The 14,486-nt window shown below is 40.4% G+C and overlaps 1 protein-coding gene across 2 annotated transcripts in view; it reads right to left on the bottom strand.

The window, feature by feature from the left end:
* Positions 1-8,045: 8,045 nt before the first annotated feature.
* The window catches only part of crb2.L (crumbs 2, cell polarity complex component L homeolog), an 84,292-nt gene continuing 77,851 nt past the window's right edge, over positions 8,046-14,486 (bottom strand). The window contains exon 13 of one of the 2 annotated variants that reach the window (XM_018229554.2): positions 8,046-8,940. In XM_018229554.2, coding sequence (XP_018085043.1) covers positions 8,716-8,940 — 225 coding nt within the window. In that variant the 3' untranslated portion in view covers positions 8,046-8,715. Of the gene's footprint in view, positions 8,941-11,092; positions 13,242-14,486 lie in introns of those variants that run through there. The other variant, XM_018229553.2, reaches the window with a different exon arrangement.

Here is a 14,486-nt window from a genome sequence, read left to right as displayed (position 1 = left end):
ATACTACTTCGGGGCAAATTCACTAAGCGCCGAAGCGCCTAACGCTAGCGTCAATTCGCTAGCATTGGTCATTTTCGTTACTTCGCAAATTCACTAACGAACCCTGGTGTAAATTTGCTAGTGTTACTTCGCACCCTTACGCCTGGTGAATTTTCGCAACGGAAGTAACTACGCAAATTCACTAATGCGCGCATTGTACTGAACGCTACCTTTTACGCCAGACTTCCTTCGCCACCTCAGACCAGGCGAAGCGCAATAGAGTAGATAGGGATTGCTTCAAAAAAAGTTCAAATTTTTTCTAAGTCCCAAAAAACACTGGCGTTTTTTCTATATTATGGGTAATAGGCTGAAAAAGATCGAAAAAATTTTTGGGGCTGCCCTCCTTCCCCCCTACATTTCCTGACTCATGGCAACTTAACTATGCAGTGGGCACATGTGTAGGGCAAAATAAAATTTTTATTTGATGTTTTGAAGGTTTCCCAGGCATTTGTAGTGATTCTACGTATTCCTCCATTGAAATTTGAATTTGGCGCCGTATGCAAATTAACCATCGCTAGCGTAGCTTCGCTTAGCGAATCAACGATAGCGCAACTTCGCAACCTTACGCTACCCCTGAGCGCAACTTCGGATTTTAGTGAATTTGCGGAGCGCTGGCGAAACTACGCCTGGCGAAGTGCGGCGAAGTTACGCCTGGCGCAACTACGAATCTTAGTGAATTTGCCCCGAACGTGTTTGTTATCAAGCCTTTGTGTTCTTTATTTGCTGCAGGTTCTTGCTGGGGTATCATAGTAGACGGTGGTGCCCACAGCCTAGGTCATCTGTCAGCAAAAGTCGAGTCAGTACAGTGAAAGGAGGCCGATATTGGTTTTTAAAGAAATGTCTTTAAAACTCTTTTTGTAGCGAAAGGGTTAATAATATTACTTGGTTGTGCATGTTCTGAATATACCCCAGTTTATGTCTTTTTTGGCTATAAAAAAAACAACCACAAGATGTTACTACGCAAAGATTTGTAAGCATTGGATATCAGGTGTAAGTAGCAAATGGATTATCGTTACAGTAAGCAACTGGGGTCAGTGGCACCCGTGGAATCATTTTCATTTTCTTTTGTACAATTGACGTGCATGCTCGTGTCGGTGGAAACCATGGTAGCCGTCTCAGAGATAGAGAGAGAGAGAGAGAGTATTTTTCTATCATTTTTTATCTTTTTATTCTATGTGTTGAAAACAAAACTGAAAACATCACATTGTTCTTTTGATGCTCAGTGAAACCGTCTGCACTTTACAATGCTGTAAAAAAAAAACGAACATGTGAAAATTACAGGAAATAAACACCTATAATTAATCACAACCTTGTGTCTTCCCCTTTTTATATATTGAGATGTATTATATGTATTTTGGCTCTTCATACCTTACGGCTGCTTGAAATCATTTAGACCTTAATTAAACCCAACAGGATTGTTTTGCCTACAGTAAGGAGTAAGAAAATCTTAGTTGGGTTCAAGTAAAAGGAATTGTTTTATTTTTAAAAATGTGAATTACCTGGAGTCTATAGGCCTTGTTGGCCTTCCTTATGTATAACCTCTGTATATATACATGTATATATATTCAAAAGGGAAGATCAGCACTCGCAGGTCTTAAAAGAAATAATAATAATTTATTTTACAGGTATGGACTAACGTTTCGGCCCCCCAAAGGCCTTTCTCAAAGTACACCCAGGCATCTATACTGCATTTTACGTGAGTGCTGGCATTCTTTGGATTTTATATATATATATATATATATATATATATATATACCATATATATATATATACCATATATGTATGGTAATGCATCTTGAGAAAGGTTCTAGACCATAAACCGAAACGTTCATGTAGATAATATGCTGCAATTTTGCTAGATAAATGTTAAAAAAGAAGGAGAACTGTGTGTTCAACCTCGGCACAGCAATCGGACAGCAACTAAATAAGACGTGTGCTGATGGTGGAGGTAACTATATATATTTATATATATATATATATATATATATATATATATATATATATATATATATATATATATATATATACATATATATATATATATATATACAGGTATAGGATCCCTTATCCGGAAACCCGATATCCAGAAAGCTCTGAATTACGGCTGTCTCCCATAGACTCCATTTTATCCAAATAATCAAAATTTTTAAAAATGAATTCCTTTTTCTCTGTAATAAGAAAACAGTAGCTTGTACTTGATCGCAACTAAGATATAATTAATCCTTATTGGAAGCAAAACCAGCCTATTGGGTTTATGTAATGTTTAAATTTCTAGTAGACTTAAGGCATTAAGACCCAAATTACAGAAAGATCCGTTATCCGGAAAAACCCCAGGTCCCGAGCATTCTGGATAACAGGTCCCATACCTGTATATATATATATATATATATATATATATATATATATATATATATATATATATATATATATATATATATATATATATATATATGAGTCCATGTGGGCAGCACTCCGCTCTTTTTGTTTCAACTCGGGTGCAAGGTAAGGAAATCAGATATAGGAAAGAATGACCGGCAGCACCGAGATATTTAGTGAATAATCAAAGTGTATTAGAATAACCACATGTAAAGCCGACGTGACATTTCGGTCCCCATTAAACCCATCAACAGGAAGTGACAAAACATCAGGTGTAGCAATTAAGGCTAAAAGGGCTATAGCAATCATGAAAGTGACCAAGTGTCGTATATGTGCTTATATATAAATAGAATCATAAGCCTGTTAATGTGCTTAGAGTAATTACTCATTAATAACAGTACTATTAAAAGATCCATTTTACAGCATTGGCCTATCGTGAAATCCGACAATGACCTGACAGCACTTAACCGCAAGAAGGAATGCTTCGGACACAGGCGAAACAGGAATCTAAAGGGACTTCTCTCCCCCACCGACCCGGTAAGCAAGTATGAAACACCAAAGCAAATTGGGCGCATTCAAGTGTGGCAACTGTAACTCTTTAATTGTAGGGGACAGATTCTTTCATCCACACACTGGCAAATGGTACTCCATAAAACAGAGACTTACATGTACATCTCAGAATGTGGTATACATCATCAAATGTCCCTGTGGGCTTCTATATTGTGGCAAGACCTGTAGACAGCTACAGGAACGCATCAGCATGCTTCGCTCGACTATTAGAGCCGCGCTTGACCCAAAACCAAGAAAAGAAACCAAACAGGACATCTCAAAACAACCTGTGGCCCAACACTGTTTGTTAGCTAAACATCTGGCATCCGCCTTTAAATGTCGATTGATTGCATACCGGATTCAACAAGAGGCGGTAACTCCGACCACAGGTTACTTCAGAGAGAGAGGCCTTTTGGACATACAAATTGAATTGTGTAGCTCCCAAGGGTCTGAATATCTCTCTCTGACTTTGAACTGTTTTCTGTGAAACAATCTGCTGCTGGACATAAGTCTTATGAATGGACTACCAGCTTAGCATAAAAGTCAACATAGTGGACATATAGACGGATTCTATGCATACCTGGTTGTGTGGCACATGCTGTAGACAATATATTCTAATTGGTTTTGCCTTAACCCCGTGTTTACTATGGCAATAATATTTATGACTTAAACCGATAGCTTTACAACACTTGGGGGCTTTTAAATAACCGGCAGAATACATTACAATTTAAGTACTAACTAAATAATACAGTGACGAATTAGTGTTGTACTGTAACTTTTTATGCATATTTTATATTTACCACACTGTGTATAACCTTTTAACGTCTAATTTTCACTTTTAATAGTACTGTTGTGAGAAATATTAATGAGTAATTACTCTAAGCACATTAGCACTTTTCTGAGGCTTATGATTCTATTTATATATAGGCACATATACAACACTTGGTCACTTTCATGATTGATAGAGCCTTTTTAGCCTTAATTGATGTATTTGCTACACCTGGGGGCAAATTTACTTATGGTTGAATATCGAGGGTTAATTAACCCTCGATATTCGACTTCCGAATGGAACTCCTACGACTTCGAATATCGAAGTCGAAGGATTTACCGCAATTCGTTCGTTCGAGCGAAAAATCGTTCGATCAAAAATCCTTCGAATCGTTCGATTAGAAGAATTTTAATCCATCGATCGAGCAATTTTTCTTTGACCAAAAAAAGATTGCTAAGCCTATGGGGATCCTTTTATTCTATTCCTTCACTCGAACTAAGTAAATGGGCCTCCTGATGTTTTGTCACTTGCTGTTGATGGGTTTAATGGGATTTTGGGTATATAAACTTGTTTGGATGTTAGACATGGTTGCCTTGAGAAAGGTCCCTGTGTGGACATGTGATTATTCTAATACACTTTGATTATTCACAAAATATCTTGGTGCTGCTGGTCATTCTTTCCTATATATATATATATATATATATATATATATATATATATATATATATATATATATATATATATATATATATATATATATATATATATATATATATATAAATTCACAAAACTGGCGCACTCATGTAAGCAAAAGCAGCTGCCTGGGTGCAGTGTTCAAAAATTATGTAAACCAAGTATTGTACAAAAAACCGCACTCTCAGGTCTTCTCAAGGGTGTAAAAAAGAAAATATTTATTTCGACGTTTCGGCTTCTATACTGAAGCCTTTCTCAAGTGGAGTGCACAGTGCAAACAACAGTCCGTATTTAAACACAAAATGGCGCCAAGACCCACAGTGTGACGTCATAGCATCATGTGGGCATCACCAAGTGAATATGTATAAGTATTGCATATTAAAACAGCGTTCCCCCTATAAGGCTGTACTTATAATGTCCAGCTTCTAAGGAGAGAAATTAGTGGCTTAAAAACATTAGTTTCCAGGTGCATTAGGGATCATAATATTCCAAGTGCAGAAAGAGTTCACTCTAAGTGGCCCAAGTGCGCTACGTGCTGATCATCGCTTACCCCAGAGAAACGAGAGTGACAGAAGGAGTGCGCTCTATATCGCCTTCGCGGACGGAGGCGTGATCCACATCACCGCTGGGCACCCCCTACCGCAACTCTGAACCCCGCCAGACTTACTCCTACTCTCGGTGTGTGCCGATCTCCCAATGGATCTCCGCGTCTGGATCCGCCTCCTTTCCGGTGCCGAGTAGCGCCTGCACGCAACATCTGTGAGCCCTTTTTATACAGGTTGCTCCAGACACTATTGTTACTCGCCTATACATACCATCTCCTTAGAAGCTGGACATTATAAGTACAGCCTTATAGGGGGAACGCTGTTTTTTGAGAAGACCTGAGAGTGCGGTTTTTTGTACAATACTTGGTTTATATATATATATATATATATATATATATATATATATATATATATATATATATATATATATATATATATATATATATATATATATATATATGATATCACTAAGCACAGTTTATAGGGACATCATTTTGCCACTTCGCCGATTTACTAATGGGTGCTGACGTAAATTTGCTAGTGAAGTGGCCTTACTCTAGCGCTAATATCGCACCCTTACGCCAGGCAAAGTTGCGCTGTGGCGAAAGGAGTAACTACGATAATTCTATAACTTGCGGATTTTACTGACCGCTACTTCTTGAGCCAGACTTGACTTCGCCAGCTCAGACCAGGTGAAGTGCAATAGAGTAGATAGTAGTTTCTTCAAAAATAGTTGAAAATGTTTGTCCCAAAAAAAACGCTGGCGTTTTTTACTTTTTACTGGGTTATAGGCTGAAGAAGATCTACATTTTTTTTGGGGGGTACCCTCCTTCCCCCTTACATTTGGCACCTATACTTTACAGTGGGCACATGTGTAGGGCAATATAAGACCTCTATTTAATTTTATTAATTTTCCCTGGCCTTGTGTAGTGTAATGTAGTTGCTGCAGCATATACGTCCATTGTACTTTGTACAACTGCACGCCGTATGCTAATTAGGCATCGCTAGCGTAACTTCGGACTGCTTATCGTATTAACACAAGTGCAACTTCGTAACCGTTCAGTAACCTGTGCGCAACTTCGTGAATTTGTGCAGCCCTGGTGAAACTACGCCTGACAAAGTGTCGCTACCGCATTTTCGGCGCTGAGTGATTTTGACCATATAAGTCGCTGAGGAGTTCCATGACCATATAAATAAGGCAGATAAATACGGGATCTGCTTTAAATTTGATGCTAGCAACATGTTTCCAAAAAGTTGGGCAAGGGTTATGTTTCCTATTGTGTTTCACCACCTCTTTTTTTAACAATACTTTGTAACTGGGAACTCAGAAGACCAGTTGCTGTAATTTTGCAAGTGAAATGTTGTCCCTTTCTTGCTTGATATAGGGTTTCAGCTGATCAACAGTCGGGGGTCATCTGTGAGCGGTTTTTATCTGACTCCGACAAAGGGAAAACATTGATTTAGATCTTGCATCTTTTTAGTTTAATAGGTATTGAATTTTATGTATAATTTTAGTCCTCTGCTGCTCTGGCCCAATTTTTAGCTCCATTTGATCCTGCACCTTCTATTTGACTATTTGTAGCTTTTATGTGTGGTTTTGTTCCCCTTTTAGTCTCTTTTTTTTTGTTTTATCTAGCAATATAAAAATCCACCAAGCCTGAAAGGGTATAAATAGTAATGTTTGTATACCAGGAAGTTATCTGCTCCCAAGGAAGCATGGAACATCCACATGAAACGCACCATTTGCATTTTTATCTTGTGAGCTTCCTTCCTAGCCTTTACGCGACATGTTTCATTTTGGTTTCAATTCGTGACAGGTCTGAACTGCAGGTAGTGGGCCGGTTTAGTACTCTGTTATTAGAGCCATGCAAAGTTTGAACACATTTCTGGGAGTTTTAGGGTGGTGGCGCACATGAATTCCGGGGAAATTAGTCACCCATCAACAAATCTCCTCTTCTTTGGGCGACTAATCTCCCCAAAATACCTTCCCGACGGCTTGAATGTGAAACGCCAGCGGGATGGCACTGGGATTGCTTTGGTTTGGTGAGGAAAACCTAAGGTCGTGTTTTACAGTTTTGCTAATGAAGGTGAATTGCCCTTTAAGCTGTGAGTCTCAGTTTTCCCAAGAGAGCTGCTTATCTTAAATAATTACAATTGTATCTTTGCTTATCTTTAAGCAGTGCCGTAACTAGAGGGGGGCGGGCCCTGGTGCATGACGCGCAGCCGTGCCCTGCCCCCCCTCCGTACACGACGGATTTCACTGGCGAGCGGGCTGCCGGGGGGCCCTGAGGGTGTGTGGGCCCTGGTAAGCTCGCACCCCCTGCTCCCCCGGGAGTTCCGCCACTGTCTTTAAGGGATACTGTCATGGGAAAACATGTTTTTTTCAAAACACATCAGTTAATAGTGATACTCCAGCAGAATTCTGCACTGAAATCCATTTCCAAAAGAGCAAACAGATTTTTTTATATTCAATTTTGAAATCTGACAGGCGGCTAGACATATTGTCAATTTCCCAGAAGCCCCCAGTCATGTGACCTGTGCTCTGATAAACTTCAGTCACTCTTTACTGCTGTAAAGTTGGAGTGATATCACCCCCCTCCCTCCCCCCTCTCAGCAGCCTAACAACAGAACAATGGGAAGGTAACGAGATAGCAGCTCCCTAACACAAGATAACAGCCCCCTGGTATATCGAAGAACAGCACTCAATAGTAAAAGCCAAGTCCCACTGAGACACATTCAGTTACATTAAGTAGGAGAAATAAAAGCCTGCCAGAAAGTAGTTCCATCCTAAAGTGCAGGCACAAGTCACATGACTGGGGGCAGCTGGGAAACTTACAAAATGTCTAGCCCCATGTCAGATTTCAAAATTGAATATAAAAAAATCTGTATGCTCTTTTGAGAATTGGATTTCAGTGCAGAATTCTGCTAGAGTAGCCCTATAATCTGATGCATTTTGAAAAACACGTTTTCCCATGACAGTATCCCTTTAAATAGTTACAAATGTATCTAAGTGCAGGTGCTGAGTATTCTAGGATCTGCCTGGAGCCTCTTATTTAATTAAATTTCAGAAACTTTTTTCTGGCTGTTCAGTGCAGAGATCAAAGAAAAACTTGGGACATTGCACTAACAATCTGGGACTGTGGGCTGAGCTGTAACAATCGTGACTGTCCCCCGAAAAACAGTTGGGAGCTATGCATCTTTTTTATTGTTGGGTCTGTTGATGCCTCCATAAAACTTGTGACTGCTCTTTCCCTTAATGTTTTCTTCTATTTTGACTTCATAGAGTTTAATTGGACTGAGAGCAGTAAGCTAAAGAGTTTGGTATTGGTCAGTGCTTGGTTCTGTAGAAAACATTAATGTCATATTATGGTACGGCCAATAGACAAATCACCATTAGGCAATGGAACATTCACATATCTGTAAACTGTCGAGATGCCTTGTTCTGTGCAAGCCACATTTGCTAACATGCCCATAAACTTGCTTTTCCTTCCAAATGATAAAGTTACATACCATTATTTCCAATATATTCCAATATCTTGTTCCTTGTTTTCATAGAGTCTCCAACAACGCACTGTACATGCTTAAGCATTTTAATTTCCCGGCTTGCAAAATCAATCCATGCAAGTTCTTTGTCAGTGGGTAATCCAAGAAAAAATGGCAGATCATTCAGTCATGAGAAGTGCTAAGTTTGTTGGCATCAACCTTACTCCCTGTTAGAGGTTCATTGGATGATGAGGTTTCAAGTCATATAAGACGCTCAGTGGGTGGAAGCTTCAGGACATTCCACATCTCCACTCGAGCTCCATCCTTCTCGTGACGGCTGGGACTGTAAGTCCCCTGAGTTGCTCTCTTATTTCTCATTGTCACCAAAACTGCTGCGATGACGGAAAGCAGTATGAAGAGCATTCCTGTTCCAATTGCCGACCCAACCAGAGTGGAGGCCTTTGCTTCCCGGGGCAGGCGTGGCTTCTGTATGGAACAGGGAGGGGGTCAAAAGATATTAGAAAAGCTGTGAGGGGCCAGATGGAACTGAGAGTTATAATGAATGCTACTAATAAACAGTTAAAGAATAAGACTTTGAAGGACCTTTAGAATATTGAGAAGATAATGAACAGGATCATGAATTTAGGAAACACGGTTAATACCCAATAACAGTGAAGATTCCCCCTTCTGTGCATTTTCCAACATCTTCCAACTCACCTCCGTTTTCACCTCCGTTTTCAGCTGACACGACAAACCTTCATTTCACAGCTCTGGTCTCCAAAACCATCATGGAGCCCATCAACACATGCCCAGGAAAAGGGCCAAGCCAACAATGGGGGGTGGAGTTTCAGTAAGTGAGTGGGTCATTGGATTGAATTACATACCTTGCATGTGGGATGTAAAAATTCTATGCACAATACTGCACACATACTGTACTATAATCCTTTCAAATATATTTGAAGAAACACTTTTTTCACCATCTGCCTATATATATATATATATAGCCTCTCCAATTTACTTCAGAGGGGGGAAAAATCCTTCCTGGCTCCAAAAAGCCAATGGGACCAGTCCCTGGATCAACTTGTACTATGAGCTATCTCCCATAACCCTGTATTCCCTCACTTGCTAAACACCATCCAACCCCTTCTTAAAGCTATCTAATGTATCAGCCTGTACCACTGATTCAGGAAGAGGATTCCACATCTTCACAGCTCTCACTGTAAAAATCCTTCTGAATATTTAGCTAGAACCTCCTTTCTTCTAATCGAAATGGGTGCCCTCAAGTCTGAGTGTCTTCTTCAGTTTAAATGCATTTTTAAGCTTACTCAGCAAGTCCAGTCAGTTTAGACTTATTACTAATAGATACTGGACAAAAGAAAACCTTCACATACAACTGCTTCACTATATTGTACGTGCAGGTTCACTATTCTCTCTACATTCCTGAACTCCACGTAGCCTCAAGGATTAGTGATGTGCGGGACAACCCGATACCCGGGCGGGTTCGGGTCGACCTCGCAGTGCTCCTTGCGGATGCCGGCATCCGACTTCCGGTTTTATAGTGTCGCGTCTGCTCGCCCCGCCCCTTTTGTGATGTCATTGTGATGTCATCGGCGGGGCGGGTTGGTGCGGGTCTATAAAAGGACCCCCGGAAGCTGGTGCGGGCGGGCACGGGTATTAGCAGGGCGGGTTAGGGTCGGTTGCAGGTCAGAAAAACCCTGACTTTTACACATAGTTAAATTTTATATAAATTGTAGGAGGGGGGGGGTCCGACCCTGAAACTGCTTTCCTTCATTCTACCAGAGATCAGTAGTGATGGGCGAATGTATTCGCCAGGCGGGAATTCGCTGCGAATTCCTGCAATTCGCCACCCGTGAATAAATTTGCGAAACCGGCGCAAAAATTTGCTGGTAAAAATTTGCCGACGTCCAAAAAAATGGACGCCAGCGCCGTTTCGCTAATATTTCGCCGTTTCCTGAATTTTGCGGGAAATTCGCAAATTATTCGGTGAAACGCCACAGATTCGGCCATCACTAGCGATCAGCTTTCAACACATGAAACCCAGTTTTCTCTCGCATATACAGCTTGGGTTCTACTTTAAAGGAGAAGGAAAAGAAAAACACCAGGGTGTCAAATATTAAGCACTCCAGTGATTATAACTGCTTACCTGCTACTCTGTTCTGGTGCTCCCATAAGCAGAAAATTGCACCAACCTGGGCTACTTCTACGTGAGCATCACAGAGTGATCTTCTTTCTGCTTCTTCCTACTTCCCATTGGGTGCGAGTGAAGAGTGAAAAGCTGAACTTTAGGCAAGAACCTGTATTTTTCACTCACTCACATGAAGAAGTGGAAGAAGACAAACGTTTCGTGGTTCTCGCCCCAGTAAAGTGCAGTTTTTTGGTAACAGGAACACCAACCTGGGGGGTGCCAAATGTGGGGCACCTTTCCTTCTCCTTTAAGCTTCCAGTATTAAACAATCACACAAATTACATTTATACATAATCAGCCAGATTTCTTTTCTGTAAATCCCTAAGTTGTTCTGACAAATCAAATGTACAAGTCATCGCTCAGAACACTCACACACTTGAAGTCATGTCATGTGAAGCCTTACTTTTCTTTAGAATAAATACACCTCAGCTGTTGGCTTATCCTTTTTATTCAGTATGCCAAATACTGCATTCTTGATGCAAGACAATATATACATATCAGCACTGTACAGTTTATACAGATCTATGTTTCTGTGCAGAAAAACAATGTTTACACTTCTGTGGCTGCATGAAGAAGCATCGTTTAGCTACCATAACATATAGATAAAAACTCTGCTTGGGTTTGTTCATGTTATCTTAGCCTTTCCCAATTCACTCACAATAATACATGCAGGATTCAACCTACAAAAGATTGTACCGGTGAGCTGCTTAACTTAATGTATGATTGGAACTATTAAAAGCAGTAACTATGCAATTTGAACAGAGTAAAGAAAATATCAAAGCTAATTTACACATTCTGATTTTAGCCGAAACAGTTGTCCTGTTTTCATTGGCTGCTCTGTCCAGAATTTGGTCCAAAGTCCAGAATTTGGTGAATCCGTCAAATAAATTAAAAGAAAACAAACACACACTAGTGATGGAGATTTATCATTAATGCTTTAGAGCTAATTTTAATGATACTGCAATTCTTTCAAAATGTGCACATGTATGGCATAATACTGACCATATTCTAGTAGTAAAACTAAAGCAGGATGTTCTGTTCTAGGAGGCAAAGCCTAAAGCTGCTGATTCAGGCCCTTGAGACCATTTTGGAAGCTTATCTGCGCCCAGATTTCCTATCGGGCAGGTTTAAAAATCCAGGAGGGGCAGGCAAGGACTGCACCAGATTGTTGATGCAGTTTTCTCCTGACAGCCTACATTGGCCCGTGTTATGATCTGACCGTTGTCTGCCACAACTCAAGTGGATCTAAAGGTATATGGCCACCTTAAAGCTAATGTAAACAAAACCTCTTTGCTGGGCAGAAGTAACGTGCTGGATGGAAAATCTGTAAGGTGGTCGTATGGATTTGCACCTTCACCCATTAAATATCAGATATTTTTCCTTCAGCCAAAGTTTCATTTTCCTAGACCACGGATTTCAGTCTCCCGCCTATTCTAAACATTTTCCAACAGCCTCAGCCAATTGATCATTTACAGACAATGATGTAAAATGCAATATAATCCATATAAAATGCTGGTATAAGCATGCTACAGAAGGCATTACCAGTCTGCAGCACTATGTATAAAGTCTTGCAATGATATCATAAGGCACTAGCTCAAAACCGAGCTGGGAACGGGTGTTTTGTTGCAGCAGCACAGTTCCAAAAATAACCCATCCTTCACCAGGTGACTACAGTCCAATAGATGAAGGGCTTATCTCCAGTGATCAGTGACATTCAGTGTACGAAAGATACTCTTAGCAAATGAGGTAATGGCAGAGTTAGGGCACAGAGGGCCCATGGTAGGAACAATCTTCTGTAATCCTAAAGCACATTATGGCCCAGTTCAGTACATATCACCACCCAATAGGCATCCTAAAGGCACTTTTTAAACCCAGTAGTCATCAAAAGCATCAAAAGTCTTCAGTCAATGCTTCCAGATGTGATGAGCACTGCATACATTTCGCAGTACCCTTGGGTCCAAAGCAGCCGGACACAAGACACTTGATGACAGTCATACAAAACCAAAACTATTGTATATTCAAAGGATAGGTTTAAGTACAATCAAACACACGTTACTTAGGCTTCCTCATGCCTAGGGTCCTGGAAAGTGGTTTCATAGACCCTTCTGCTTTAGAAAGGGTTTCGATATCTTCGAAGAAATTTCTCCCTAAATATAGTTCCTTTCGGTTAGATGCATTCCTGTTTGAAAATACTCTTCAATGTTAAGTGTAGAAGTTGTAGCTGCAATCTGCACATTCACAATAAATAAGCTCAGTCCTAAATATTGAGGTCAGACTTTTTTCAGGACCTGGGGGCTGAGTCTCCTTTGTACTCAGTAACAAGGATGTATTTTTCGCTTTCTTGCATCTGTCATTAAATCAGTCGTTCCTCAGGAGGCACCTTAAGAACATTGTCCATTTCAAGTCTTGCTCCTGCGACTTCTTGTTGGCTTGGGCTGTAGGTTCCTTCTGATTGTCTCCTCTTCCTTGCTGTCAGCACCATGAAAATGACCCCAATAACAAGGAGAAGCAAAACCCCACAGGTTACAGGTACTGCAACTCCAACAAGAGGAAAGGGGAACATTGAGGCTGCACCGTACTTCTGCAAGAAATGAATACAACATCATGAGTTCCCCCTCAACTAGAGCAGGGATAGGCAACCATTTATCCTGACCTACATGTTTCAGAACTACAGAATACCATCTGTACCATACCATCTGTTGTTGGATTATGAACGTTGTAGTTGTGTAACATGTAGAGGACAAAATGTTTCCTATCCTTGAACTAGCAGTTTTATGGTCCGGAGTTGGTAGGTAAAAAGCAACTCAAAAAGTAAATTAAGTAATCAAGGAGTTGCTTCCATCCAATATTGCCTTTCAATGCAACACTGCTCTTCTAACACCATAAAAGTCCTTCCCAGCATCATGACTATGAAAAGTTCTATATAAATTAGGAATCCTAAGAGTTTCCATGGAATTCAGAATCCTTGCCCACACGTGTCAAGCAAAGCAATGGCCACACCCGACATGCAACATAAAACATGCAAGTGTCCACAATAAACCTTCACTAAATTATGGAGCACACACTGGGTCACGTTAACCAAAACAGAATAGTCAAAGTAACACTCACAGTGATAGACATGTTGTGATTGATCTGGTATTTTTAATTATAAATGTCACCACATGTCCAAGATATGGAAAAGGATAATTTTTATAGGATTAATGACTTTATTAATGGAACAACAGATCCAGAACGTTACAGACAGCTGATGTAGTAGTGTTAGTACACAGCACATGCCACACACAGAAAGGCTTACAGATACATTCCATTACAAACATGCAACGTTACAGTACTAGTGTTAGTCATGTCTTGCTTTAGGGCACCCGCAGGTGGTCCTTGGACCTAAAGATCAGACCACAGTCAGATCAGATCAGACTCAAAGTGACTGCTGTGCCATTTGCATCAATACATAGAAGTGGAAGCTACCATATAACTCGCCTCAGCCAAGGCATTGCCCGAGAATTTACTTGTACAAGAACAGTTTCTATTGCACCACTAGAGGTTTAATTATATATAGTGATGGGAGAATTTGTCCCGGTGAAAAATTCACGAAATGCATTGAAGTCAATGGGCGTCAAAATTATTTTGACGCGCGTCAATTTTGATGGGCGCAATGATTTTTTTGTATATTCACACCTATTTTGTCCAAATGCATTAAAGTAAATGAGAGTCCGAATAATTTTGACGTGCGAGAGTTTTGATGCGAACACTTGTGATGTTCGGGTCGAGAATTTCTTGACCCGCACCCGACCCTAAACTGCCCGCTCCCTATCCGACCCGGGCCCGC

The sequence above is a fragment of the Xenopus laevis genome, chromosome 8L (assembly GCF_017654675.1).
Source record: "Xenopus laevis strain J_2021 chromosome 8L, Xenopus_laevis_v10.1, whole genome shotgun sequence".
NCBI lineage: Eukaryota > Metazoa > Chordata > Amphibia > Anura > Pipidae > Xenopus > Xenopus laevis.
The sequence above is the reverse complement of the archived record's forward strand: the minus strand, read 5'-3'. Positions and strand labels throughout refer to the sequence as shown.